Below are 27,240 nucleotides of genomic sequence, written 5' to 3' on the forward strand. Positions count from 1 at the left end.
GGCCAGGGAAAGCAAACATCAGAGTCATTCATATCCTGCAGCCATTGCATAACCGCTCCCAGAGCCTGCTCAGTGCTTGGCCACATGCAGTAAATGGCCAGTGCAGAGGATTTCATTCAGATGCACCTGTGTGACAGCTGAAGGAGCCTGAGCAGGTGCCTACATGCCATCAATTCCTCCACGTGCCCTCGGTGGCACAGACAGTGCTCCAAGTCCCAGCAGAGCTCAGCACCACATGGGTGGGCCCAAGGGCATTGTTCTCCCTGCGTGTAATTGCATTCCCAACAATCTCCCTGTACATACAGCTTTAAAATGAGCAATTAATTAAAAGCAATTTGAAAGCACTTACTGGGTCTATTCTCTATTGCCAGCAAATCCAGGCACTAAAGCAGGGGAGGATTTGTTTTGTAACTTCTCATTTCTTTGAGTCAACAGAAGAGTAAGTTTTACCATTATGAAGAAATGTAATTAAAGTGTGTGGAACATGAAAAGTAGATCAACGGTAATGCAGAAGTTAATATTGAGAGCCTCACTTAATGTGTCATATTTCTATTTTAGAGGGAACTGCTGTACAATTAACAAAGCAAAACAGTTACAACTCCTCTCTTTGAGAGCTGGATCTTCCAATTGCATTGTTTCCAGATGGGTTAAATGCAGAACACCTCTCTGAAAGAGCTCACCCTAAGGCTCAGGTCAGCACTCCTTGTTCCCTCTCACACCGAGCAGGTCCCGAGCACTGTTTTACTCCAGTGATAACAAATTCCGTGTACACCTTGCTGTAAGCTGCAGCGATAAGAACACGGACAGCTCAAACACGGGTTGTTCGGGTCAGGAGCTGCTGTTTTCACACCCCCTCTGCCATCTAGTGGCAACAACCGCGTGGCTTCCACCGAGGTGTAAACCATGAGGTGCTCAGAGGGCAGTGCCCAGAAGGTGTTAACTGACCTGAGCAGACCGTGCTAATCACTAAATCTTACTCAGGAAAAAAGAGAAAACGAATCCTGGCTTCTCGTTGTTCCTACACTCACTGCCTTCACGGAATTCCCTCAGCGAAACACGAACATGCTTATCTCATAGATTTATATATTAAATACATTTAAAGCAAACCAGTATTTCTCCTGTAGTATTTACACTTTAGATGTTGATGGTACATTTTAATTACATTTTACTCTATAACCACCTTCTAATTACTCAGTGTAATCTATTCAGTCTCATTTCCCCTCCTAACAAAGTCATGTCAAGCCTTCCCTTTTATGCTCCAAATAAATACCTTCCCTACCACTATTAAACTCAATTTCTTTTCCTGGGTGACACATGCCTGTAATCTTTGGAAGGCTGTGAACCTCCCAAGCACCCACCATAAATTATACTGATAAACCAACTGAGAAGATGTATTTCCCATAAATTATTTCAGTGTCAGCTCAGGTCAAGGCCTAAGTACCTCCATGAGGTTCACACATCCCACAGGATAATCAAAGTGATGTATTATGGAATTTAATTTTTCTACATTGAAGGAATTTAGAATTTTAATTTTTAAATACAGAGTAAAAGAAAGGTTCCACCTCCTTTAAGAAAAGAAGTGGTGCCATTTTAGGAGGATTTCATGTGCCAAAATAATTTTGAAGTGGCCTGGGGTCTGTCAGTGCTCAGTGCACAAAGTTGGTTTTGTTCAGCAGGAATTAATCCCACAACCTTTAGGACAGAAGCAGGTCTGAGACTGCTCATCCCATGCCATCCCATCTCCCAGGCACTGCCCTCCCTGCTGGGGGCACAGGCAGGAGTTTCCTGCAGTGTTTTCTGTGTTATTGTTAATGATTAAAGCAGCTCTGAAAGTAAACATCTGTAATGGTTCCAAATACAAGATGACATTTGTTGCATGAACTGGTTTTAATTATTTTGTGGCCATGAATCCTTTTCTTGAATCCAGGACAGTGGTTTCATAACCCAGGAACTAATCCAATGGCCAAAAGCAAAACACACCCAAACATTTCCCTGACTTTCATAGCTACCCTGAGATAAACAACAACATGCAAATTTTAATATTTTATCTTCATAGAAAAACATTGTTCTTGCTATTATTTTCAAAGCAAAATTAATACAGACTGAACTTTAAACCAGCTGCCTGTTTTGGTGGCTTCAGTTAGAAAAATGATCATTTTAAGCTACTAAAAAAAATACTCTGAAAAATTTTAAATGGAAACACTTGAGCTGCACACAGTAGGACAGGCTTCATGTAAATGAGGAGATTAGAGGGTAGAGCTTGCAGATTTGGCTCATTGTTTCAAAGTGAGGATTAACCAACAGCAGGCCAATATCCACAGTTCAACAAACACGGAGCTTACAAACTACAGAACGAGGTGATGCAGTGTAGAACATGAACAGCATTTACCAGAGCACCAACTTTAGATGTATTTAATGTTTAGAACTTGCTGAAAATTATTTATTCATTGCTTTTAAAATATACAACAATTCAAGTACTCAATTCAAAAAGGACATGGTGTGGAAATATCCTTACCAAGTAGAGCAGAAAGGTGTGGAGACCTGTTCCAAGCCCAACAGAGGACAGAATGCCCAATCCTACCCAGTAGGCACACCAGAAGAACTTCTTCTCCATGTACTGCACATACTGAGCAAGGAAAGGCACAAAAAAAAGAAAAAAAAAATATAAATTATCAAATCTCCAAGGGAGAAAATTAAGCTACAAGCTAACACAGACATTTATCTGGATTATAACAGCTGAAATAGACTCCTGAATACTTCTATTTGCAATTTACTTCAGTAACAGCACAGACATATAGAGGAAACTGCATTTTCAAAAGAAAAAAAAAATCCACATTTTGGAATCAGCAAGTTTCCAAGGAGATAGATGGAAATTCAGGTTCAACAGTAGGAGGTTGAAATTCAGAACAGGCCCACGAGGAGCAAGCCCCAACCAGTGTCAAGTAGAGCCCAGGCAGCTCAGAGAATTGTCTGAACAGTTGAAATAAAGGAATAAAATCAGCTGCACTCCCAGTGAGCCTGCTGGATGTTGCACCTTGGAGCAGGTTTGTCACTTTTATGAAAATATTGAAATGCTGGTTGTGTGCTGCACCCAGAAATGAGGGGATGTGGGAGAGCCACAGCAAGTTCTGGACACTATTTTACACCATCCATGGAGCAACAGCACCAAGGTGAATTTTACACCATTCTTATCCAGGCTCCAACCTGTCAGGGCACAAAAACATCTTGAAAATGCCAAGTGCACATGGCTGACACCTCCTCAACAGGGAGCTCCTGCACTGGCTGTCACCTGAGGGTGACACTGCCCTCAGCAGGCCCAGAGGATGAGGCTCCTTCCCAAGTGGCTTGGAACTTGGGGTCCAGAACTGCAGATCCTTCAGGCAGGCAGAGCCATACCACAGCAGCAGGGATGGAAGCAAAAACTGGAATTCAGAACCTGCTCATTTCAGAGCTGTGACAGCAGCTGGGATTGGTTTTTAAAAGGGCTCCCTGTCCTCCAGGAAAATCTGAAACTCCAAGAGAAATGGGGAAGGGGAAGGTGCAGACAGCACCATCACTAAGCTTAACCATGTCTGACACTTGCAGTGCTGCAAAAGCACCAGGCTTGGTGTTCCCATCACAGGAACAGATGTGAACCATGAAAACATTTTACATCTCCTGTCCTAGCTGGGCAGGAGACTTTACAGGAACACAAGAACAATTTCTTGGGAAACATGAATCTCTGCTCTGTGTGTTCCTGTCCTAGCTGGGCAGGAGACTTTCTACAGGAACACAAGAACCATTTCTTGGGAAGCTCTGCTCTGTAAGTGCCTGTCCTAGCTGGGCAGGAGACTTTCTACAGGAACACAAGAACCATTTCTTGGGAAGCACGAAGCTCTGCCATGACTCAGGGTAACACCTCCCCTCAAGAGCTCCCACCACCATGGAAATCTTGCTGACAGCAGCTGTGAGGGAGTGCTGCAGCACCCGAGGTGTGCTTCACTCAGGAGCACATGAGACACCTCCAGATCCCCCAGAACAGATCAAATGACACAGCTCATCCTCCCCACCTCTGGAGCACAACTCATGCACACCAACAGAGCAGTCACGACTGGAGAAACAAAACCTCAAAGGATCCATTATAAATGCTTGGAGATGGCAGCAGGATCCATTCAATCCCCAGCCCAGGGAGGGAAGGGGAGCAGGGGAGCAGAGCTGGTACCTGTTGATGTGTTCCCTCTATGTAGTACAGGGCTGTGAGCGCTGCCAGTGCCAGCACCACGCACGCCAGGACCCCTCGCCGCCGCCACAATCTTAAAGACAAAGGGCAAATTAGGGTTTTTCATCATTAAACATGCAGATCAGAGTAACTCAGACACCTCTGGGGACTGGGGATGTGCTCAGCAGGGACAATGGCAGCACTGTAAACCTCCCAGGAAAATATCTGGGGAGCTTTTATTCTTTAGGGAAAAATCTCCCTGTCACTGGCAAGTGAGATCAAAGTTCAGCCACTCATATTTTACTTTTTTTAATAAAGAAAAACAAAGTAACTGACTGAAAACAAACACAAGCTGAAAACAATTCAGCTTCTAGAGCCAAGAGTCAGACCCAGGCCCTGAGCAGCAGCTGTGGCCAAGCACAGAGCAAAGCAGGCCCTGGGCAAGGACGAGCTGGGTGGAATTCAGAAATGCTGATTTCCAGCTGTGCTGCTGGGCAGAACCACAGTGACAGTCACAGGAACAAATCTTTACATTATTTTGTTTCCTCTTAACTATTAAAATTAGTATCTTGTAACAGCTCCAAATTTAATAAATATGTTTTAGGTAAGCATTTGGTGAGCAAAGAGAGAGAAGTGTTTTCCAAAGTAATTTGCTACCAAATGATTTTTGAGCACATTTGTTTTTACTCTTTTTTTCCTGCTTGATATGTATGTGGTCACACACAGTAGGCTAGCAAATACATTTATAATTTTCCAGAAAACAATACTATATTGTCACCTAATGATATATAAAAAAAACAAGTGCTAGCATGACTTAAAATTCCCAGCCTAAAATAGCAAACTATAAACATAACTTATCTAATTAGACAGAAAGAGAAATGTGAGGCATAATACAGGAAAACAGTCACAAATATTTCATATTAAGCAAACTGAAAAGAGCACTCAAAACATTTTAAAATGAAAGTTAGTGCTGCTTCCATTAGTATGACAATTGAATTTTCAAATGATTGTCATTCAAAACACAATTTATGCAATGGAACACAGGAGATCATTAAGAGTCAATCCGAGGTCTCAACTTAATAGCTTGTAATAGTCAGGGTTGTTTTCTGTAAAGATTCTGTCAGGGGAGTGCCAGACAACTGAATGTGCTGCTCAGCAGAGGAGGCAAGTGCTATCTGCAACAGAATTGGATGTCTAGGAAGCCAAATAAGATTTGAGGTCTTAAAATAAATCCTCAAATGTTATTTCTGCTTAGTTTAAATAAATGCTTGGCAATTGTCAGAATTACAGATGTCAGACCCAGTACAACAGTTCTCAGAGACAATCCCTAATGGTAATTCAAAGAATGCACATAATAAAATAAATAGGCTTGGGGGGCTCAGGTTTTTGGGGGTGTGGGGTGTAAAAAGGGAATTAAGGCTACCTACACTAGATGAACCTGGTGTTTTTCATACCCATAATTTCAAAAGCAATGGAAGCTGTCAGTAGATCTGGACTGGCAGCACCTGCAGCCCAGCCCAGAGGGGGTGAGCAGAGCCCTGAGCACCAGGCTCAGCTCAGCCTGCAGAGGAGCAGCCCCACAGCTGCAGTCACCCAGGGTGACCTCAGACCCTGACTCCTGACTGGGGAAGGCTTTGGAAGCTCGGTCCCAAGCACAGCAGAGCCCAGTTACCAACACAAGCACTGCAGGCTGCTACTCCTGGCATTTTCATTGCACATTACACTCGTGTTTGGGCAGCCTAAACCCCCGGGCCTTGTGCCTGAAGGACTGGCTCTGCATTTCCAGCACCAGCAGGGAATGGCAGAACTGCTCCTCACAAATCCTCTCACTGGAATAAGAGCTGGTTTAATCCAGTGTGGAAATAACACTCAAGGAAAGTGCTTTAATAAATCATTTCCTGCTGTGAAAGGGCCACAGAGAAGCAAAGGCCTCTTTAGAGCATCATAAACATGACTGCAAGCTCCACAGAGCCCTGATCTCTGCCCTGGCTGAGCTGTTTGAAGATTACTCAGTGACACCAACACCTGCATTAGCAAGTCAGTGCTGACACTGCAGCCATAAGCACAATATCCCTTGCCTTAAGGATCCCACTCTTTCAAATTGGAACATTCAACTCTTCAGAAAGGCAATCTTCTCCCCAAGCACCTTGCTTCACTTATGTAATTTAGGCAGAAGATCTAAGAGCACAGCTACAATTGTGGGGTGCTCCAGCAGCCACCTTTAAAGGACAAAAATACACATGTTCTCTGAAAAAAAAACCAGTTTTCAGGTTGTGAATCATCAGGGAAAGTGAGATGTCAGAATGACCTACTGAATCAGAGCATGGGTTTGCCCAGAATGCTTAGGAGAAGTTAAAGAAATGATCTTTACTTTATGGTCCATTCCTTCAAGTTTATTAGAGTTTCCAGGCAAAAATACTGCAAGGTAACAAGAGGCTTTTTCCACAGCACAATATTCAACCTCTCCTCTCGCTCCCTTCGCTTCCGCTCACTCAGCATCGAGGAATCTGCAAATGAACAGAAGAAAATATTAAAAAAAATCTGTAAGAGCACAGGGTGGCAGGTCAGCTGCTATCCCACCCCAAAATACACTGGCTGTTTAACATTTGTCAGGAAGTTAAGGTGAGCTGTGGCTCTAGGACATGAAATAACACAAGAGCGAAATAACACTGCTGCTCCTAAGGTGAAGACAAGGGAAGTTCATTTGCTGCCTTTAACATTTACAGTTTTTTAAAAGTGACAGTGGAGTGGAAGGTGCAAGTGCCGCCTCTCCAATGACACTGGACAAACTAACAGCCTATTAAATGTCTCTTTTTTTTATAAAAGAATACAAAATAATAAGTTACAGGGCTCTGAGAGCAGCCAGGCCCCAGGTCAGAGGCGAGCTCAGCAGGGACATCTCCCTCTGAACCTCTGGGCTGGGTCTTGTCCAGCTGAGCCATTCCCAGCTGCCCCTTGCAGAGGATGGAATTTCAGGGTGTAACTGGATAGGGGCACCTGCCCTGCCAGGCAGGAGCCTCTCCCAAAGTCTCCTCCTGGAAAGGAGCTGCCTTTGGAGCTCAGCCCTGCCTGGCACTGAGCTCACAGCCAGCCCAGGCCCTGCTCGCAAAAAGGATTTTCTAAACAAGGTGTTACTTGTGCTTTTCTAAACAAGGTGTTATTTTGTGCTTTTCTAATCTAGGTGTTATTTTGTGCTTTTCTAATCTAGGTGTTATTCTGTGCTCACAATAAGATGAATAAAACCCCAAACCTGAGCTGGTTTTTTTGGAGGAGAATGGCTTGTTCAAAGGTTGTCAAGCTAGGGAGCAGTAATAATTTTTTAGACTTTTAAAGAAAAGGAATTCTGGATTAAAAAAAAATAGTAAATGGATTTTTTAAAAAAGTAATAATTTTAAAACTTTTAAAGAAAAGGAATTCTGGAATAAGAGTTTAAAAATAGTACCAGTAAACAATGAAAAAATACAGCTGTGGCCAAACAGACATCAAACTTGTTTAAACACCACTTACTACACAGTCACAACACATGTATTCTACTTTGCACTGTAATAATATCCATAAATTTTAGATTTTTAAAAAGCTGTTGCATTTAAAGTATTAATCTAATCTGATCTCCAGCACACTGGAACCCACAATGTATTATTTCAGTCTTGCTGCAGTAATTGAACCATTTTGCCTGATCAGATGCTGATATTTACACAGAAATTGCAGCTCTCATTAGTCACACAGCCCACTTAACTCTGTATTCCTTAGCTCTAAAATCAGTTGCTTAAGATGAACTAACAGAAATCCTGGCAAATACTGAAGAACATCCACATTCCCTCAGAGTTACAGGATGATTTAAGACTTTAAGTAAAGAGTTACAGGATGATTTAAGACTTTAAGTAAAAGGCTTTAATTTGTTCCATACATACAAACATGCAGTTAATCGTTTTCATTTAATATGTGTAATAAAAATGTTTCAACCTTGTTTTTATGACCTTGTTTTTAGTAAAAGGTCGTAAAAGACAATGGTGCAAGACTGCACACAACTTGAGAAATCACTTGATTACAAAACTTAATTAAATATGGAACTGGCACATTCAAAGCTGACAGGAAACAAACAAAGATGATTATAATTTCCATGCTTTACTACACAGCATGGATAATTCAGTGACACAAAAATCTTCATTAACTGTTTTCAGGTTATTTTTCATGAGTTCTAAACATTAATCCCAGGCTACTTCCGACATACCAGCAGGAAAAGCAGAGGAGAGGCAGGAGGTGAAGTAGTTAAAACTGTTTTGTTGGTAATTTATCACTGAAACCAATAAATTATAGTGACATTGAATTTCAACAGAACAGCTAGAAACTGGGAGACTAATAACTGGATCTGTCCCAGAGTAAATCAGATTTTTATTACCAAGAACTGACTTTTCAGTGCCAAAGGGTGGGGTTGTACAGCCTGACTTCCACAGCCACACATTTGCCAGCAGAGTTAAACTTTTTTAGGTTTTTGTTGTTGTTGTAGCCTCTGTTGGTACCCAGGTCAGCTTAAATGTACCCAGCTTAAATGTTGGTACCCAGGTCAGCTTAAGCTTGTGGGGCTTCAATGTACCAAGAACTTTGGGAGAAGAAAGGAGTGGAAGAGAAATGTGAATGGAAATACACAGCATGAACCTACTCCATGGCTTTGAAATCCAAAATCCCTCAGGTTCAGAGCTGACTGAGGTTTCTAAGCTTGATTCAGGCATGGAGATTGATTCAGACATGCCCACATTTTGCAATGTGTGGGAGTCCCAGAGTCCCAGAATGGTTTGGGTGGAAGGGCCCTAAGGCCCATCCCATTCCAGCCCCTGGCACAGGCAGAGGAGCCTCTCCCCAGAGGTCAGGTGGCTCCATCCAGCCCGGCCTCAACAGCAAAACCAAAATCAGTTCCTTATCAGTCTTGTGCTGTTTGCCAGCCCACACAGGGCAGCTGAGAGCACCAAGTGGTTTCCCACCTACCTGTGAAGCTGCCATTGTGCTGCTCTTTGCTCATTCTTATGCGTCTCTGGTCACAGTCTGTGCCATTCTCTGCCATTTCACAGATCAGTCACCTCTGGGGACCTGAGAGCAGCAGAAACCCAAAAAGGACAAGGTGTGGTTCTGGTTAGGAGCACTCCACAGGCAAAGGATGCAGACAAACAGCCAGCAGCTCCCAAATCCAGCATTACACCATCAAACAGCAGAAAGTGATTCAATCCCCACGGTGACAAAGATTCAAACATTTCCACCTACATAATTCTAAATTTTTCACTCAGATGACAAAACTCCCTCACTTCTAACAGCTGAACAAAAGCTCATTAAACAAACCCCTTCCTTGCCCCAACCCACTGTTTGGGCTCCAGGAGCAGCAGAGCTTTGTACAAACCTCACTTGCATGGCTGGTGCCTCAGGTGTGCTCCTCGTGCTGGCACCAAAGCCTTGCAGGCTGTCACTAGGTCAGAAACCTCCCTGGCTGAAGGATCAGCCCCCAGTGTGGTGAGCAAGGGACAGAGCTGCATCTCCTGCTCTGCACAGCCTGCAGGGCTGGCTCTGAGGCACACGAGGCAAACTCTGCAGAGGACAAGAGCTTCCTGATGGGAGCTTTGCTGCCACTGCCCATACTCAGCGCTGGGTTAGCCTCCCTCTAGAGAGATCAGCCCCAAATCAAAACCCCAAAAGAACAGATGTGGTTTTCCTTATCCAGGAGAGTACATAATGCAAGAAGTGGGAGCCAGCACAAAGCAGAGTGTTGCAAGAGTTGCCTTTTTTTTTCTTTAAAATAAAAAACAACCTGAACAGCTGACAATTCTTATGCAATCAAACACAAAGAGTGTAACCAGTCAGACTCCTTGTTTTAAAAACCCTCTCTTGAATCCTAAAACTCTTTCTCTTAAAAGAGAGTCCCACAAAGTTAAAGCATTTTGTTTGCATTGTATTTCTCCCTATAAGCATAGCTGATTTACAGTTTTTGATACATTGCTTTTGTTGGAAAGAAAAGTGCTGCAGTATTAAAATGACAGGTTATATAAAACTGTCCAGTAGAAGAAGCTGAAGTTCCACAGAAAAAATACTTCCCCATTGATTTATGTAAGGCTTAAGAGCCAAGCAGTAACTCAGGTTTGGTAAACAGGAGTGAGATCACCCTTTGGATTCAGACTGCAATAATTTTGTCAAATTGTTCAATAAAATGTTCAAAGATTTCAGATGCTGTATATGTATTATATGTAGATATACTTTTATATATATATTGAAATAAATATTGATGAACATCTACAATTTTATATCTATTATATGTAGATATACTTTTATATATATTGAAATAAGCATTGATGAACATCTACAATTTCATATCTATTATATGTAGATATACTTTTATATATATTGAAATAAGTATTGATGAACATCTACAATTTTATATCTATTATATGTAGATATACTTTTATATATATTGAAATAAGCATTGATGAACATCTACAACTTTATTATATGTAGATATACTTTTATATATATTGAAATAAGCATTGATGAACATCTACAACTTTATTATATGTAGATATACTTTTATATATATTGAAATAAGCATTGATGAACATCTACAATTTCATATCTATTATACGTAGATATACTTTTATATATATATATTGAAATAAGCATTGATGAACATCTACAATTTCATATCTATTATATGTAGATGTACTTTTATATATATATATTGAAATAAGCATTGATGAACATCTACAATTTTATATCTATTATATGTAGATATACTTTTATATATATTTAAATAAGCATTGATGAACATCTACAATTTCATATCTATTATACGTAGATATACTTTTATATATATATTGAAATAAGCATTGATGAACATCTACAATTTCATATCTATTATATGTAGATGTACTTTTATATATATTGAAATAAGCATTGATGAACATATACAATTTTATATATATTATATGTAGATATACTTTTATATATATATTGAAATAAATATTGATGAACATCTACAATTTCATATCTATTATATGTAGATGTACTTTTATATATATTGAAATAAGTATTGATGAACATCTACAATTTTATATCTATTATATGTAGATGTACTTTTATATATATTGAAATAAGTATTGATGAACTTACAATGTAAGTTTACATACACACATCCCCATGTCTGTGCCACAGGAATTTACACACACAGGGCTCAAACTGCATTTACAAACAATATTTAAATTACACACCCCCACCCAGCAGGCCTGATGTCCACAGAAAGCTGCTTAGGAAGCAAAAGCCATCCAGAGCTGTTGAGCACACACACAGCAACACTAAAAAAAGTGTTCTGGCTTAGGGAACTTCAGTCACATTTTGTTGACTTAAATATAGCAAAGATTAGGGAAAAAAACGCCACGAATTTCAGTGGAAGCCACGCGTTCCTCATTTTGAAATCTATCTTTTTTCACACGTGCAGATCTAGCCTTCAGAATTCAAGCCTTGATTGGTTTGGTCTCTGCTCTCAGCTTCATTACCCTCCCAGGAAGTTCATTTAGTGCAATGCCAGCTGCTGTCCTTGCCTGATGCCCCAGCCCAGGCTGTGCACAGCGCTGGATTCCAGAGCAATCCATGGAACTCCTGCCTCTCTGGGGGTCCCAGGTGTGTTGTTCCCAAGGCATGACAGCTTTTTGTTCAGGAGCTCAACTGCCAGAGCCACTTTGACCCTGCCTGCTTGGCAAGGCACTAATCCAGGATTAGCTTTGCATAACAGCACCTCACACAAGTAACATTTGCACTGAAGCAGATAAATAATCCCCTTCCACTCTTCTGCAGGACAAATACTTGTCAAGAAGGTCTCAAAGTTCAACCATTCTGCAGGAAAGCTCTCAAAATTCCTATTTAAGGCCATAGCTGACTTGCAGATGGGATACCTATCACACAGCAGGGCTGAAAGGGCTGCAAACCCTTCCTGGATCCAGAAAAGAACCTCCCTGGTTTACCTCAGTCTGATTATACTCAAAGCATCTTAGCAAAGGGCCTGGGGGATGCACATCCCCTCTGAGCTCAGCACCCTTGATCTGCTCTGCTGCCCATCAGCACCACTGCTCCTGCACTGAGCTGCAGTGGGAGGTGACCCAAAATGCAGTGACCCTTCCTTAACTCACTCCATTTTCTCCACTCTACACCCAGCCCGTGAGAGCTCACGGCAGGAAATCAAATTCCATCTGCTAAACAGAGCTTCACTTCTGACAGAAGCTGGGGAAGACACAGAGCCCATCTCTAAAAATAAATTTGCCTACTGCACGGAGTACTCAGCAGCAAACATAAAAATAAACTATTTAAAAGAGCGAGGAAAACAACTGTGGCCAGTTTTTGTATCAGGGTGGCTGAGATCATTTGTTAGAGCTCTGCTCACACAGGAGCTGCTTTGTAGGGCTGAACAAAGAGCTGACAATGCACTATTGAGCCTTAGTGCAACCCAAAACATGGAGCATAAAAAGAGAATTATTGCTAGTCAAAAATGCAAATTGATCAACAAAAAGGGTTTCTGGTGACTGTGACTGGCACTTCACAGCCTAAGTGAGACAAAGCAAAACGAGCTATCAGAGCCTGAGAACACAACAAAACTGGGCACTGCAGCATCTGCTCTCTGGAATCAGAGAAAAGGAGCAAAGTCTCTCCTCTGGAGCTCTGGGGAGGCTGTGGAAGCACCCAAGTGTTGCAGTCCTGCAAAAGGAACCAGCTGTGGACAAACTGGGTGTCTGCACTCTCACCCACAGGAGCAGAATGTGGGCTCACCTTCTGTGCCAAGCATTTTTGGAGGACTCCTTTCCAAGGTGCTGGAACAACAAGGAAGCTGCTTTCACAATCTCACTGCTCTCCCAGACGTTGTCTGAGTCACTAATTCTTACCACTTCTGACTGAAAGAGCCCTGACCCTCAGCTCCATCAGCTGCTGCTCACACAGCTCCCAGAACCAGAGTCAGAGCTCCAAGAATTTTGTTGTTCCCCCCATCCACCTCAGCAACACATCATTTCCACTCAGTTCTTGCATTTTGCCAAATGTTCCAAACCTGCTGCTTCTTTCTCCTCAACTTTTCGGGTATTCCTTTTTCTTTTCCTACACCACCGTTCTTCAGTTGCAATAAGGAGAAAAAAAGATTAAAATCCAGTCTTTCCAGGTGGGTAAAGAATTGCACATCTGTGAGGGTTTTGGTTGGTTTTTTTTTCAGTCATCAAATGCTCTACAGAGAGAATAAGTTAACAATTCCCTGGCAAAGAAACAGCCTGGAGAGCACTTTCCCTGGAAAGCCAAAGGCTGCCTGGCACAGAACACACTGAGGTGAAGGATGGGATCAGTCTGGAAGTGAAAATCCAAAATCACCTACCCCTGCCAGCTCCTCCCAGCCATTCCCTCTGCACCACTTCTCCTGAAGGCAGTGGAGGAGCCACCCACGCCCTCAGCTCTGCAGCCCAAAGCCTCCTCCTGCAAAGCTGCTGCCCCTACAGAGCAAGAGAGCAGCGTGCATGTGACACTGGGGTGACACTGGAGTGACACTGCCCCTCACCTGGGGGTTAATGACTTTCCTGAAGATGACAGAAAATATTAAAATATTAAAAGCAACTGCTCTTTTTTTTTTTCCCCCCCCCAGTCCTTCAGCACTCCTGGGAAGTGTTCAATTAAAATAAATGAGGCCACGTCTGAAAGATGTTCCAAATCTCTGCAGGTTTAGCCCATAATGGGTTATTTTGATAGGAGTGCATTTATTCCCATACTAAAAATGCTTTCCTAACTAAAATAGTTTCATTCCTCAAAGGAGAAGTAATTCAGTTGAAGACCACAGGTTTCCATTTTGTGGGTTATGCCTCTGTACACCAGACCTATTTTCCAATTCCTACCCAAATAAATCATCTTAGAATTTAGAGTTAAAAATTCCCATTTTTTCAAAAACAAAAAGGGACTTTGGGATGCCTTTTAGGAAAGACTGTTGTGACATGAGCTTCAGGGCTGCAATTTCTTTTGAGTTAACAGAAAGTTCTGTCCCTGCCATTAAAGCCACATATATTAAACTGATCTTTTTGGTGTATTTTTTTCTGGTGAAACAAGAATTTTAATTACATCCAGCAGTAGAATCAGGTGCTATAATAAAGGAGGAGAGATAAATAGATGAAAAGGTGAGAGCCAGGATAAGAGGATATGCAGAGGAGGCACAGCACAGATGAAAAGGGATGAACACAAGGGCCTGACAAAGCCCAGAGTGGCTGAAAGCAGCTCCTGAGAGAACAAATTCTGCTTTTCACAGGAACACTCTCTAAGTGCAGCCAATTCAGATTTCACACCTGGCCATGCAGTGAGGACACACTGCCCAGACAGAGCTCACAGAGGCCAATTCTGAGCCCTGGGAGAAAGAAAAATATTCTTTTAATAAGCTTGAAATACCCTGAACAACTCACTAATAACATCCTTCTGGTCCAAGCAGCACCAAAGCCAGCGAGGTTCAGTGGTTTTGGTGCTGCCCCATGGTTGTGTTTGAAGCTGGTACAAAAAGCTCAGTGTTGCACCAGCTTCAAGGCTGTGCCCTTTGTCCTCAGGGAACAGCAAAGTCCACCCAGCCCAGATTTGTCCACAAGGAAGAGAAGTTAAAGTTCCAACCTGCAGATAACTCTGTCTCCCAGCACAGAACATCAGGAATTAAAGGGGTTTTCTTTTGTTTTGAACACACGGGTTTTTAAGGAATAAGGAATCTCCAAGCATGCAGTGATGGCACAGATTAAGGAGAGCTGCTCACGAGGTGCAGTCAGAGGCAGTTCTGACATTCAGAAGGAATTCCAAGACAACAACTCAGAAAAGAAGATTCAAGGCAGAAAGAGTGCAGTTTGTTGCAGCCTACTCACCTTCCTCATTGCTACCACCCACCTGAAAGCTGCTGAGTCTCCTCCTACCCTAACCCACAGCAATTACAAACACCAGTGATTTCAGCAGCTCAGCAGGACACAAAACAAAGCTCAGACTAATAAAGAGAGCTCACCTCCCACTGCACGAGTGGAAAGTGGCTTTTGAAACCCTCATCTGAAAACAGGGGATGAAGCCATTGTTACAACTGTCACTTAGCCCATAAGGAATAAAGGAAAGTCTGTTCCACGCTGCAGAAATGATGGATTGGAAGAAGGAAGACTGACATAACAAAGATTGTTTCAATGGGAAAATTAATGCATTAAGAAAAGCTGATGTGTATTATCATGAGGTGTTAGGAAGCATGAGAATCCCCCATCAAACTGAGGTGAAACTACCTCTAAAAGAGCAGAATTTCTAATAGCAAAACAGCACCAAAATCCACTGCCCAAACACAACACATGTGGTCCAAGGCATGAAAGAATAACACCACACTTTCTCCACCTCAACCCACATGGTCACCATTAACTAAACCAGGATACCCACTTGTTGGTAAGCACAGAGCAGAGAAAACAAGGGCAGGAGAAAACCCTGAAGAAATGTCGTAGGTGCAGTTGGAAGGGGATAACCCGGATTCACAGCACTTTATAGACAAATAGCTGCTATCAAACATCACCCCTTCTCCCAGGTCACCTTCATGACCTGCCAGGCATCTGAGAGGCAAAACTGGAATAAAATGGGAATCTTGCTGCTTTATTATCTGCTGTAAACACCACACGACACTGGCTAGAGAAATAAAAACCAGACGAGGTGCTTAACCCCGGTCAGCAGAAATGCTCCCATGGATTTGGGCCTCACATCCACGAGCCCAGGCAGCCCACGGGGATGCGGGATCACCCAGCCAGAAAAGCACAGCACATTTCCAGCGGAAAAGCACACAAAGGCCATGGCTACCTGCCTGTCCACAGGGAGCAGGACACATTTCTCCCTGTGTCACCAGGCACCGTCCCTTGGGCCGGAGCAGGGCGAGTCTATCCCACCTTCCCGGGGCTTTGGAGGAGCAGAGCCGCTCTCCAGCGCGGTGAGGTGCCAGCGGCTCATTTCTCGCCCTCAAGGCCGGCGAGCAGCAGCCTCCCCTTCCACCCTGCTCCTCCACAGCACTCCCGGCTCCCACACGAGTCCCTCGGCTCGCACAGCACCGGGGCCGCCCGGCCCGGGGGTCCCCTCAGAGCCGGAGGGGCCGTGAGGGGAGCGGGGCGGCGGCGAGGGGCGCGATGGGCAGCGCTGAGGGGCCCCGCTGAGGGCCCGGTGAGGAGACCCCCGCCCGCCAGGACAGCCCCGGGCCCGGCCCCGCACTCACCACGCTCCGGCGGCTCCGCTCGGCCCGGCACAACGCGGAACTGGGCCCGGCACAACACGCCCCGTCCCGCCCCGGGCTCCGTCACTTCCCGAGCGCCGCGGCCCCGTCACCTCCGGGCGGGCGCGGCGGAGCGGCCGGGCGGGAGCGGCAGGTGAGCGCTGAGGGGATGTTCCTCCACAGCCCCCTCGTTTTCCCCCTCAGGGCCGCGGGGTCCCGCACGGTTCGGTGCCCGCTCGGTCTCTGCCCTCCGTGTCCGCTCGGGCCTGGCGGGGCTGAGGTGCCGCAGCCCGCGATGGAGATGGAGGCGGCCCCGCTCCTCAGCTGAATTTGGGGTATTGATTTAAAACCTCCGGCATTTCACAGTTTTTTCTCTCCGTTTTTAGGTGTAGTTTTGACATGAGGCAAGGCTGAGAGAATTGGGAGTCTTCAGCCTGGAGAAGAGAAGGTCTGAGGTGACCCAATTGCGGCCTTTCAGTAGGTGAAGGGAACTCACAGGAGAGGTGGGGCAAGGCGAATTACAGAGGCCTGGGGTGATAGACAAGGGGGAATGGTTCACACTGACAGACAGGAGGGTTAATTGGATATTAGGAAAACCTTTTTCCCTGTGAGGGTGGTGAGACCCTGGCACCAGAGCAGCTGTGGCTGCCCCATCCCTGGAAGTGTCCAAGGCCAGGCTGGCCAGAGCTTGGAGAAATCTGGGACAGTGGAAGGTGTCCCTGGCCATGGCAGAGGGTGGAACAGATGAACTTTAAGGCCCTTTCCAACACAAACCATTCTATGATTCTGTGATAATTTGCCATTTTATCTCAGCTCTGAGTCAAAGCCCATCACCAGTGAGGTGTTTGCAGTCAGAAAGCTGTGTCTGGGGAGCTGTTCCTTTGTGTTTTTAACAAATGTTCTTTGTCTTCAAATAACCAAGTGAAAACCAGATGAGAGCACACAAAATGCTCTCAGAAGCTGAGAAACCCTCAAGTAAATTCTGTCTTTCCCCCCTTCCAGAGGCAGTCTCCAGAATCCACCATGATTTCTCTCTTTGAGCCCGAGTTCCTGAATGTCATCATCGGAGTGGTGTGCGGCGTGTGCCTGGGCTGGGGCATCCGGGGCAGGCTCCGCAGGAAGCCTGGAGCTGGGGCAGTGCCAGAACCTTCCAGCAGCCTGGGGGGCGAGCCTGACATCATGGGGGAGAGCGGGGAGCTCAAGCTGGTGCTGATCGTCCGCAACGACCTGAAGATGGGCAAGGGCAAAGTAGCAGCACAGTGCTCCCACGCTGCTGTCTCTGCCTACAAGCAGGTTCACAAAAGGGATCCCGAGCTCCTGAAGCAGTGGGAATACTGTGGACAGCCCAAAGTGGTGCTCAAAGCTCCCGATGAAGAGACTCTGGTGCAGCTGCTGGCTGAGGCGAAGCGCCTGGGGCTGACTGTGAGCTTGATACAGGATGCTGGGCGTACTCAGATAGCTCCAGGCTCCAGGACAGTCCTTGGGATCGGACCAGGACCAGCTGATGTTATAGATAAAGTGTCTGGTCACCTTAAACTCTTCTAAACTGGTACCAAAAAGACCTGGATGTGTTCATGTATGTCAGTACTGAAGGGATAAAAATCGAAGTTGGGGTTTTTTGCCATCTCTTCCCTCAGTGTTAATAAAATAAGCAAGTTTTGTAAGATTTAATTTGTAAATCGTGAGTTTCTCTAGCTTTTGTTCCAAAAGTGGGAAAGAATATTCTAGGCTTAGGGCAGTTGAGGAAAGCAGAGCTGGCACAAGAAGGAACATTTACAATTTGTGTAATTGTTTGAAGATTTTGCACATTGGTTGATAGAGTTTAAGAGTTTCCTCTTTCTGCCTGTTTTCTGCAGTGAATACATTCTTTAATTCAGAAAGGCCCAGCTGCTGAAGCAGTTAAGGACTGGAGCTGGGGGCAACTGTAGGCAACTTCCTGCCCAAACAACTGCTGCCACAACTTGTGACTGGTACCAGGCTGACCAGTTCAACTGGATTTGCAGCCCAGACCAGTAAAGAGCTGTGGGGAGCAGCTGTAAGCTGAGCTTCCCTCTGGAGGGGTCTGTGTAGCTCCTACACATGCAAAAATGTGCAGTTAAGCCAAGGTGTGGGGAGTTACCCTCCATATAAACAACTGGGCACTCAGGGAGAGGCTTAAATCCTGGTTTTATTGGGATTAACAGGTGCTCCTGGGTTTAAGGAAGCACCCTGTTATAGATATTAGTGCACAGGTCAGAGTACCTTGGGGGTTCCAGTAAATTCTACGTGAAATTTGTGAAAGTTCTGCTGTTAAGCACCTTTGCCAACCTCTCAGCCACGTGTTCCAGCTGAGTGTTGTGAACCAATTTGTAGGAGAGGGAACAGGATTGATCCCCATCTCCAGCCATCCACAGACCCAGAGGGAATGGCAGAGGGGCTGAAATGCCAATAAACACAGAGGATGGAAATGTTTTTATACTGCACCTCTTACTTAGAGGCAGAATCCTTTCCAGAGACTCACTGCAGGCTTTGCTCCACCTCTGCTGACCACGGAGAGCCTGGGGCAGGTGAGCCCCTGCCAGCCCCATTCCATGGAAGGGCTGCAGTGCCCAGCCCCAGGACCACAGCACACAACTCTGGAGCTCACAGGAGGAACAGGCAGTGGGATCCTGGTGCCCAGAGTGGCTCCTGGTTAAGGAACAGGGAGTGGGATCTGGATCCTGGTGCCCAGAGTGGCTCCTGGTTAAGAGACAGGAGCTCCTAGAGCTGCTGGAAATCTGGTCAGTGCTGTCAGACTCGTTACACTCAAATATGACAGTATTCATAAAGAAACATTTAAGTCAATTTTATTTGAAGCTAAATATGTTTAAGGCAATTTACATACCTAGAACATGATCTCAATTGAACTGGCAAACCCTACTACAATCCTAATGTATCATCTGGTCGAATATGCTGGAGTTGACCACAGTGCAGCCAACTGGTGAAAAGTGCTATTTTCTTTTCTCTCTGGCATAATCTCTCTCTAGAAAAAGCATTACATATTTTCCTGCATTGCCCCCTCAGTGCAAGACCCCACTACTGGTCCCCATTGCTGCTCTGCTGCTGGCCCCTCAGACCCCTGGCTGCACACACCTGCATTGCCCCCCACTACCAGCACTGGAATACTTGGTTTGAGTCCAAAGGTCCTTTTTTTGAAGACAGTAAAGTGAAGCTACCACTATGCAGCATGTCCACAGTCCAGTAATTTATTTTTAAATTGCGTAATTTCAAATTGCACAAACAAAACTGAACAGCAATATGCTTGAATTCTCTCTTCTGTACACTCAAAACAGTGATCTAAAACACCACAATATCCAACATACACAAACCTCAGGGCAGGGTTAGTAAATACACAGATTGGAATCATGGTGCTCTGTTCCTGAATGGAATGTCCCACAAAAGCACAGGATACAGCACAACATAAGGTCATCTGTTACATATGGAGTGAGCAAAAAGACACTAGCATTTTCTATATGCATAACTGGAAAAACCTGCATAGGTTAAGGGAAAAAAAAACCAAAAAAAAACAAAACCCAAAACTTTTACTCATTTTAAGTCAGGCAAGGTTGTCTGTACGCATTTTAAATTCTTTTAGAGCTATGCAATCCAACCCAGGGAGGATATGCTGATTAGTGTTGTCTCTTGTCAGCAGTCTTGCAAGGTCAAATACAAGTATCTTGGCTTTAGCTTTCTCCAAATATACAGTGAGATTTAAATGCATTTAGAATAGACAGTACATACCGTAAGCTGCTCACATACAATGAAATTAAGATTCAATATTAGAGTGTAACACTATAGAGTGCAAATCAGAATCTTCACAATAGACTTAATGGTAATAAGCAGTCCTGCAAAAGCCCACTTTGAACAAAGTCGTTTAAACTATTCCCCTTCTGAAAGTAAAAGTCTAAATGGACATGGAATGTGAAAAAGATTTAACAGAAGTGATTCAAATCGTTCGCGCTAGAAAAAACAGTCCTTCATGAAATAAAGGTTACAAGAACACGAGGCAGAACTCTTTGCTTTTCCCTGTTATGAGTTAAAGCGGGGAGGGACGGTGGAGTTTCAGTAAGAAAAGTTGCTGCTCCAGGCTGGCTTGTGCTGCACCTCACATGCTGTAGCCGAAGCCGGGCTGCGGCTGCCCGTACGGAGGGGCCGTGTAGCCGTAGCCAAAAGGTGCCTGTGGAGGAACTGCCACGCTGGGTCCTGCTGTCAGCATCAGCTGGGGCTGGCCTGCAACACACAACGGGCATCTTACTCCTCCTCAACTCAGAGATCACTCTGCTTAATGCCTCAACGGTTTTAGGAGGTTTTTTTCTATGCTTCACCCTGCTGACCTGGACTGGGCTTCTTCAGGGCCACAACGGGTAAAAACCTCAGGGCACAACACATGGCTAAAAATACTACAGTGAAGAAACTCTTACTAGAATAACCTGAACATAAAGAAAATACCCAATATAAAGTAGGTATAAATATACTTTAGATATAAAGTATATTACACAAGATGCAAATAACCCCTTGCTGGAAGTCTGGAATGGCACAGCTCCTGTACACCTTTCCTTAAGGAGTCTGGAATGGCACAGCTCCTGTACACCTTTCCTTAAGGAGTCTGGAGTGGCACAGCTCCTGTACACCTTTCCTTAAGGAGTCTGGAATAACACAGCTCCTGTACACCTTTCCTTAAGGAGTCTGGAATGGCACAGCTCCTGTACACCTTTCCTTAAGGAGTCTGCAACGGCACAGCTCCTGTACACCTTTCCTTAAGGAGTCTGGAATGGCACAGCTCCTGTACACCTTTCCTTAAGGAGTCTGCAACGGCACAGCTCCTGTACACCTTTCCTTAAGGAGTCTGCAATGGCACAGCTCCTGTACACCTTTCCTTAAGGAGTCTGGAATGGCACAGCTCCTGTACACCTTTCCTTAAGGAGTCTGGAATGGCACAGCTCCTGTACACCTTTCCTTAAGGAGTCTGGAATGGCACAGCTCCTGTACACCTTTCCTTAAGCGGTCTGGAATAACACAGCTCCTGTACACCTTTCCTTAAGCAGTCTGGAATGGCACAGCTCCTGTACACCTTTCCTTAAGCAGTCTGCAATGGCACAGCTCCTGTACACCTTTCCTTAAGGAGTCTGGAATAACACAGCTCCTGTACACCTTTCCTTAAGGGGTCTGGAATAACACAGCTCCTCTGCACCTTTCCTTAAGGAGTCTGGAGTGGCACAGCTCCTGTACACCTTTCCTTAAGGAGTCTGGAATGGCACAGCTCCTGTACACCTTTCCTTAAGGAGTCTGGAATAACACAGCTCCTGTACACCTTTCCTTAAGGAGCCAGGACAACCTTCAATCCTGCAGTCTACAGCCCACCTCAGCAGCCACAGCACTTATCTAGTATTTTGGAACACATTCTTTAAGACTTCATTTCACATGGAGAATGTTCCCATTTCCCAGGGCTTTCTCAGGAAAGAAACAAGATTAGGGAAGCTTGTTTAAAAAGTGAAATACGTTATTGATAACACACAAACTAAAACATTACCATAAACAATAGGTTGTGTTTCTGTAGCTTGCTCCTCTTCCTTTCTCAAAGACTCTGATGCATCCAGTTTATCCACCTGGAATTGAGACCAACAATTAAAGAAATCTCCTCTAAAACAGGTACTTATTCGTGGCAGAGAAGTGGAAAAGCCTTAGTGGTATGTCAACACCCATCAAGAAAAGGAGACCATTTACAAGTTAAGATCAATTCAAGTAGCAATGTTGGTACTGGTGCAGTCAAGATTGGCTGTTTCCTGAACAAAATCCCTCACTGAGGGATTTTCAACTACTTTGAAAGCTCACTCCAGGCTGAAGCTTTGTACAAAAGGTTCTGGACTGGACTGGAGCTGGACAGTCTTTGGACTCAGATTTGAGCTCAGTCTCAATTGGAGACCTCTGGCCTTGGAGCAATTGCCAAGATAATGCCCAGACCTGGAGAAGTTTCCCTGGAGGTGACATTGAGGCAAAGTAATCTGGTTTGTATTTGGATAGAGCAGACTGCAATAGCATCCGACATGTCACTTGAGCCTCAAGATTTCACTTTCCAAACCCATTCACTCATGCAATTTAAGTTCAAATGCAGAGAATGCATGTGTATAAGACTTGCTTTTTCCACTCCAGAACTGTGTGGCAGTCAGCCTAAACCCACAGATACTCCAATTCTTCCAGCTTTACACACAGTAACAGACAAGCCTGGCCAGCTTCGCTGCTGCACTGCGAGTGCAATGGTGCTGTTTGCCCACCCCTACAGAAAGGCAAGAGAAGGAACTTCTGTAGTGAATTATTGCTCATTTCTAAGACAGATCCAAGGGAACTCAGCATTTCTATAGTCTAAGGCAGGCCCTGAAACTAAAACCACAAAATGAGGTACTGGTATTTTACCTGGGAGATAAGACTTAGAACAAAGTCTGAGATAATCATGCCAATTACTTTGAAAGACAATAATACAAGATTAATGTTTCATTTCATTTGTGTCCTTAACAGTTTGAAGGTTTCCTGCACTTACACAGGGTCACAGTGTTATTTATTCAGCTACAACATTCACAAGTGACTTTTGAGCTGAACTGTGCTACATGAGCAAATATCTGCTGTGAGCTCCTCCTTTCAGCTGTGTGTTCCATAAACCTGCTCCTCTGTAACCTCAAGCTGAGGCACAACTCCCAGGGAGTGGCAGAAGTCCTGAGCTGGAGTTCCCTCAGTGGCTGGGGCTTCCATGGCCAGCCTGGTGGTGCCTCCCACAGTATCTGGCTTGCAGCTGCCAAAGTGCACGGGGTCGTATCCAATGCTCCAGGACTCATTTCCAGACCCCGTGTGGGAACTGCACTGCTTTTAACTCCAAACAGCAACACACTGAACACACAAGCACAAGTTTAGAGATGCAAATCCAAGGAGAATGTGCAGAGTTTGCTACTAAGCAGAGGCATTTGGCTTACTCACACTTGGAAAGCCTCCAGCCCAGGACATTCAATGCATTTTGGAGCCAGTTTTGATGCCTCCCCTCAGAGCTGAACAAATACTGACAAGAACAAGCGCAAGTTTGAAACCAGCCCTCGGGATGGTTCTTACACCACTTGCTCGAGCATCACCAGCTTCAGGGCCCTACACTTGGAGCAAGATTGACTGAAAGGCTTTTCCACAGGGACTGCAATAAGCTGCAGAGGAAAAGTAACATGCATTCAATGTTATCGTGTTATGTGTGCATGAAAAAGAGGCAAAAGTACTGAAGCACGAGTGAGGTCTGAAGATGACTGCCATACAGGCTCCCCCCAAAAAACCACACGCAGCCCACAGCAATGCCTTGGAGCTTCAGGAGTAGTGGGATGTAATTGCAATGACTGCTACACATGCGTAGTTTATGCAAACACTGCAGTTCAATTACCTTTTTTCACACACACGCTCTCCTACTTTCCTTACTAGCTGCTGAAGGACCTTACACTACGTGTCTTAGGTTAGCCTCGAGTTCCAGTGGTGTCTTTACAACCAGCAGTTTTTGCATTTAGTCCATCTTCAAAGCTGTCTGTCAACTTTGGTTTGCCCTTTGCTGAACCACATTAATGGAAAACTCCTGCAAGGGCTGACCCCTGGGCTCAGGAGGATCACGGTGGCATTTGTAGGGAAGCAGATGGACAAAAAACCTTGGATTGCCCTTCTGAAGGTCAAAGTTACATAGCAAAAGGCAAGCCCTGGAGTAGCCTCAGAAGAGCAATAAGCATTACCATTTTTTTTTTTTTTTAATGAGGTAGCAAGAGAAGTTTAGTGAAGCTGAAGAGCTTGGAAGGCAGTCTTTTTTTGGACAACTACTAGAAATTTACTATAGGGAGGAGAACCACAGACTTGTTGTAACAGCTAAAGTTTGAAGTTGCTACATGAACGAGAGCACTGTGTGGATTAGATCAGCACCATGAGAACTGACACCTGAGTGAGGAAGAGTCCCTCTGGAGCAGCCAGTATCTACTCTGCCTACGGTCAGCGCGCATTAGTCATGGTCCAGAGATCAGGAACTGGATCACAGCCCTTCAACTGGCAAATGCCAGACTGATTTAGGGATTCACAGACTGATTTCTTGTTGTAGGAGGTTGTTTCGGTCAGATTGGCTGTCAAATAATAGCATTTGTGTAAGTATTTGTGTGTTGTTTCAATTGCAGGCTGACTGTGATCCAACTGATCACCTGTATGCCCTTCCTGAGGATCTATTAGCTTATTAGTAGCAAACGAATCTACTTTTCTCCTACAGCACTAGCTAGTGAGAGTTAAACAATTTGCAAATGCTTTAGTGATATTTTGTTTGGGGAAAAAGCAGTAGCAGCAGTGTAGTAAACATAGGAAAGAAAAAAACTCATGCAGAATCCTTAGACTTAGTCCTCCAGACTTAAAGATGGAAAACAAGAATCAACTTTCACCTTTTCCTTTATTGCATCAACCTGCAAAGGAATTCAGAAGGTGCAGCTTAGAAAAATCAAATTCCATATTTAGCATATAAAAAGGTAGAAACAAAAGCGTCAGGGAAGAAATAATTAAGGTACAGGCGAGTAAAAACAAAAGTACACCAGAAGTATCTGCTTTAGAAGGCAGCTCTGCTTCTTGCTGGCTCTTAATTCATTAGCTACACCAAAGCTACATCCTAATCCTTTATCAGATCAGGAAATCTTTATCTTTAAGAATCTACTACTCCCTCCAAAGGCATGGTGTTAGCTTGGTGCAGGCACCTCTGACAAACCGTTGCATTGCTCAGCCCACCTCCCCCAGAACAGCATTTCAGGCTGGCTACAGAACCAGAGGTAGCTCTGCCTTTACAAAGAACAGCCAGGCAAATTTCTGGTCAAACAGGCACCTTAGTCTTCACTGACTGTATGAAAGTAAAAGCTGAACTCAAGCTTGGAAAGGTCTTAATCATTAAGCAATTTACACCATTTCACTGGAAGATACTCCAAAAGCTTCCTCTAGGAAAATCTTGTGACAGTTGGATTTAACTCAAGTCTGTTCAAGTCTGCCAGAGCATTACCAAGTAGTTCCCCCATCCTGAATCACTTCAAATAAGAGTTGAATCATAATTAGTGCCATTAAGTGTCAGAGCCACATTTTAGAGTTAAATGCATAGCAGAATAAGTTATCTCTAGGTCTAGCTGTAAAGCTGGTTTAGTACACAGTCTAGAATTTACTTAAAGCTTGATCTCAGCTGGGATTCCTGACTGACACAGCACAGGAAACGCCTGGAGCCTGGAACTACTTTAGACACTGCCCAGGGTCAGGCAAATACTACTGATGTAGGTTCTGTAATTGGTAGAGGGTGAAGCCTGCAAGTGTTTCAGCCTCTTAGAGGGCGAAGTCTCTCCCCAGATGGACTGAAAAGTAAGTGTGGACATGGACAGACAGACATTGGACAAAGCCCAAACCAATGTTAGTAGCAAGCAGACAGTCTCAAGGCATTCACCACAGTGACTAACAAGCTCTGGTCTTGGAGGGGCACCTGCTCTTACCTTGGTCAAGTATTCCTTCATGACCTGGATAAAGTATGGCATGGCAAAGTCCATAATGTTGTGCCTCCATGCTGTTTCCAAGACAACATCCGGCCTTAGGAGATCGTAGCAGGTGAAGAGACAAGCACCAAAGCATTCCCTCTTGTTCTCCTGCAGGAACCACTGCAGCAGCTCCTCTGCCAGCTCAGTATCTTTGGATTCAGAAGCGTACTGCATGGCATCCTGCAACGGGACAGAGCCTCAGCCTCGGGGACACAACAACGCCCACGGGGCTGTCAGCCACGAGCCAGCAAGGCAGAGCCAACAAGGCAGAGCCAACAAGGCAGAGCCAACAAGGCAGAGCTGTAAAGCTGCCCTGGGTGCTGCCTCACCTTGTAGAGCCTGTCCTTCTTGCAGAGCTCCACGCTCTGCTTCCAGCGGTTGTTGCCTTTGAAGAGATAGGCGGCGATCCTCCGGAACTCGATGAGCTCGTGCTTCTCCAAACGTTGGGCAAGAGAAATGTTGTCAAAGTTGTCATAAGCATCTATAGAAGTCCTAAGAGCCTGAGTGAAGCAGGAAAAAAAAAAAAAAAAAAAAGTCACACCTCAGATGTACAACCGCACCCACAAAATGCAAGTATTTTCCATCAGTTCTCTATTCCTGCTTGTAGGAAGATAAAAGTATTCCAGGCAGACCTGCAGAGATCTGCTATTTCATTTGAGAAGCTGCTGTTTGAAACATATGGAGTTTAGATGTTTCAATCAGTATTTTTGAGCAGGTTAAGAGGCTCTGAAAACCAGGCAGCTGTTCTCTGAAAACAGTGAAACAGCCAGGCATCACAACTGTGCCTCTTCAGTGAGTCCTTTTGGTAGCACCCAGTGTTTGTCTGCCTTAAATAAAAGCTGTCACACTCATAACAAAGTAGCCACTCCATCCCCAATAGGAATGACAGAAAATGCTCTCAGAAAGCCACTAACACTTTTCCACTTATTCCTTGGCTCCTCATCACTAATTCACTTTAAAGCTGGAGAACATGCACTTAAGGAATTAACGTTAACAGCAAGCAGGTAAAAACGACTGAAAATGAGAGAGAAAACTGTGTGTTTCTACACATTAAACAAAGGCTGAGAATATGAGGTAAATCCAGAATGAAGTGCCTAAAGGCATACCTGGTAATCTTCTTCAATAATGAAGAGGTTGTTGAGGGACTCATTGACTGATTTGTTGTTGTGATTTTGAACAGAGCGCAGGTAAGGCTTAACCAGGGGCAGCTGTTTAACCTTCAAGGAACCAGA

The 27,240-nt window shown here is 44.5% G+C and overlaps 3 protein-coding genes across 9 annotated transcripts in view; 1 reads left to right on the forward strand and 2 right to left on the reverse strand.

The window, feature by feature from the left end:
• Positions 1-16,567, reverse strand: part of VMP1 (vacuole membrane protein 1) — a 62,174-nt gene extending 45,607 nt beyond the window's left edge. The window contains exons 1-5 of the mRNA XM_054647084.2: positions 16,446-16,567; positions 9,182-9,283; positions 6,570-6,705; positions 4,202-4,292; positions 2,516-2,626 (exon numbers count right to left, since the gene is read on the reverse strand). Coding sequence (XP_054503059.1) covers positions 2,516-2,626; positions 4,202-4,292; positions 6,570-6,705; positions 9,182-9,257 — 414 coding nt within the window. The 5' untranslated portion in view covers positions 9,258-9,283; positions 16,446-16,567. The remainder of the gene's footprint in view (positions 1-2,515; positions 2,627-4,201; positions 4,293-6,569; positions 6,706-9,181; positions 9,284-16,445) is intronic.
• PTRH2 (peptidyl-tRNA hydrolase 2) lies at positions 16,461-18,108 on the forward strand. 6 transcript variants are annotated; one of them, XM_054647086.2, is made up of 3 exons: positions 16,461-16,596; positions 16,829-16,945; positions 17,445-18,108. In XM_054647086.2, exon 3 carries the CDS (start codon positions 17,466-17,468, stop codon positions 17,985-17,987), a length of 522 nt encoding a protein of 173 aa, XP_054503061.1. In that variant the 5' UTR covers positions 16,461-16,596; positions 16,829-16,945; positions 17,445-17,465; the 3' UTR covers positions 17,988-18,108. The 6 variants fall into 6 exon arrangements, with proteins under 6 accessions (XP_054503061.1, XP_077045004.1, XP_054503060.1 ...); XM_077188889.1 differs by having other exon boundaries at positions 16,829-16,923; XM_054647085.2 differs by having other exon boundaries at positions 16,829-16,919.
• A 1,542-nt stretch (positions 18,109-19,650) lies between these two features.
• The window catches only part of CLTC (clathrin heavy chain), a 30,433-nt gene continuing 22,843 nt past the window's right edge, over positions 19,651-27,240 (reverse strand). The window contains exons 28-33 of one of the 2 annotated variants that reach the window (XM_054647075.2): positions 27,115-27,225; positions 26,338-26,508; positions 25,967-26,188; positions 24,890-24,910; positions 21,991-22,066; positions 19,651-20,690 (exon numbers count right to left, since the gene is read on the reverse strand). In XM_054647075.2, coding sequence (XP_054503050.1) covers positions 20,566-20,690; positions 21,991-22,066; positions 24,890-24,910; positions 25,967-26,188; positions 26,338-26,508; positions 27,115-27,225 — 726 coding nt within the window. In that variant the 3' untranslated portion in view covers positions 19,651-20,565. The remainder of the gene's footprint in view (positions 20,691-21,990; positions 22,067-24,889; positions 24,911-25,966; positions 26,189-26,337; positions 26,509-27,114; positions 27,226-27,240) is intronic. The other variant, XM_054647076.2, reaches the window with a different exon arrangement.

This window comes from Agelaius phoeniceus, chromosome 20, assembly GCF_051311805.1.
Source record: "Agelaius phoeniceus isolate bAgePho1 chromosome 20, bAgePho1.hap1, whole genome shotgun sequence".
Taxonomy (NCBI): domain Eukaryota; kingdom Metazoa; phylum Chordata; class Aves; order Passeriformes; family Icteridae; genus Agelaius; species Agelaius phoeniceus.

What these genes read in the sequence shown, in the direction of transcription:
- PTRH2 (XM_054647086.2), top strand. Translation starts at nt 17,466, where the DNA reads ATGATTTCTCTCTTTGAGCCCGAGTTCCTGAATGTCATCATCGGAGTG.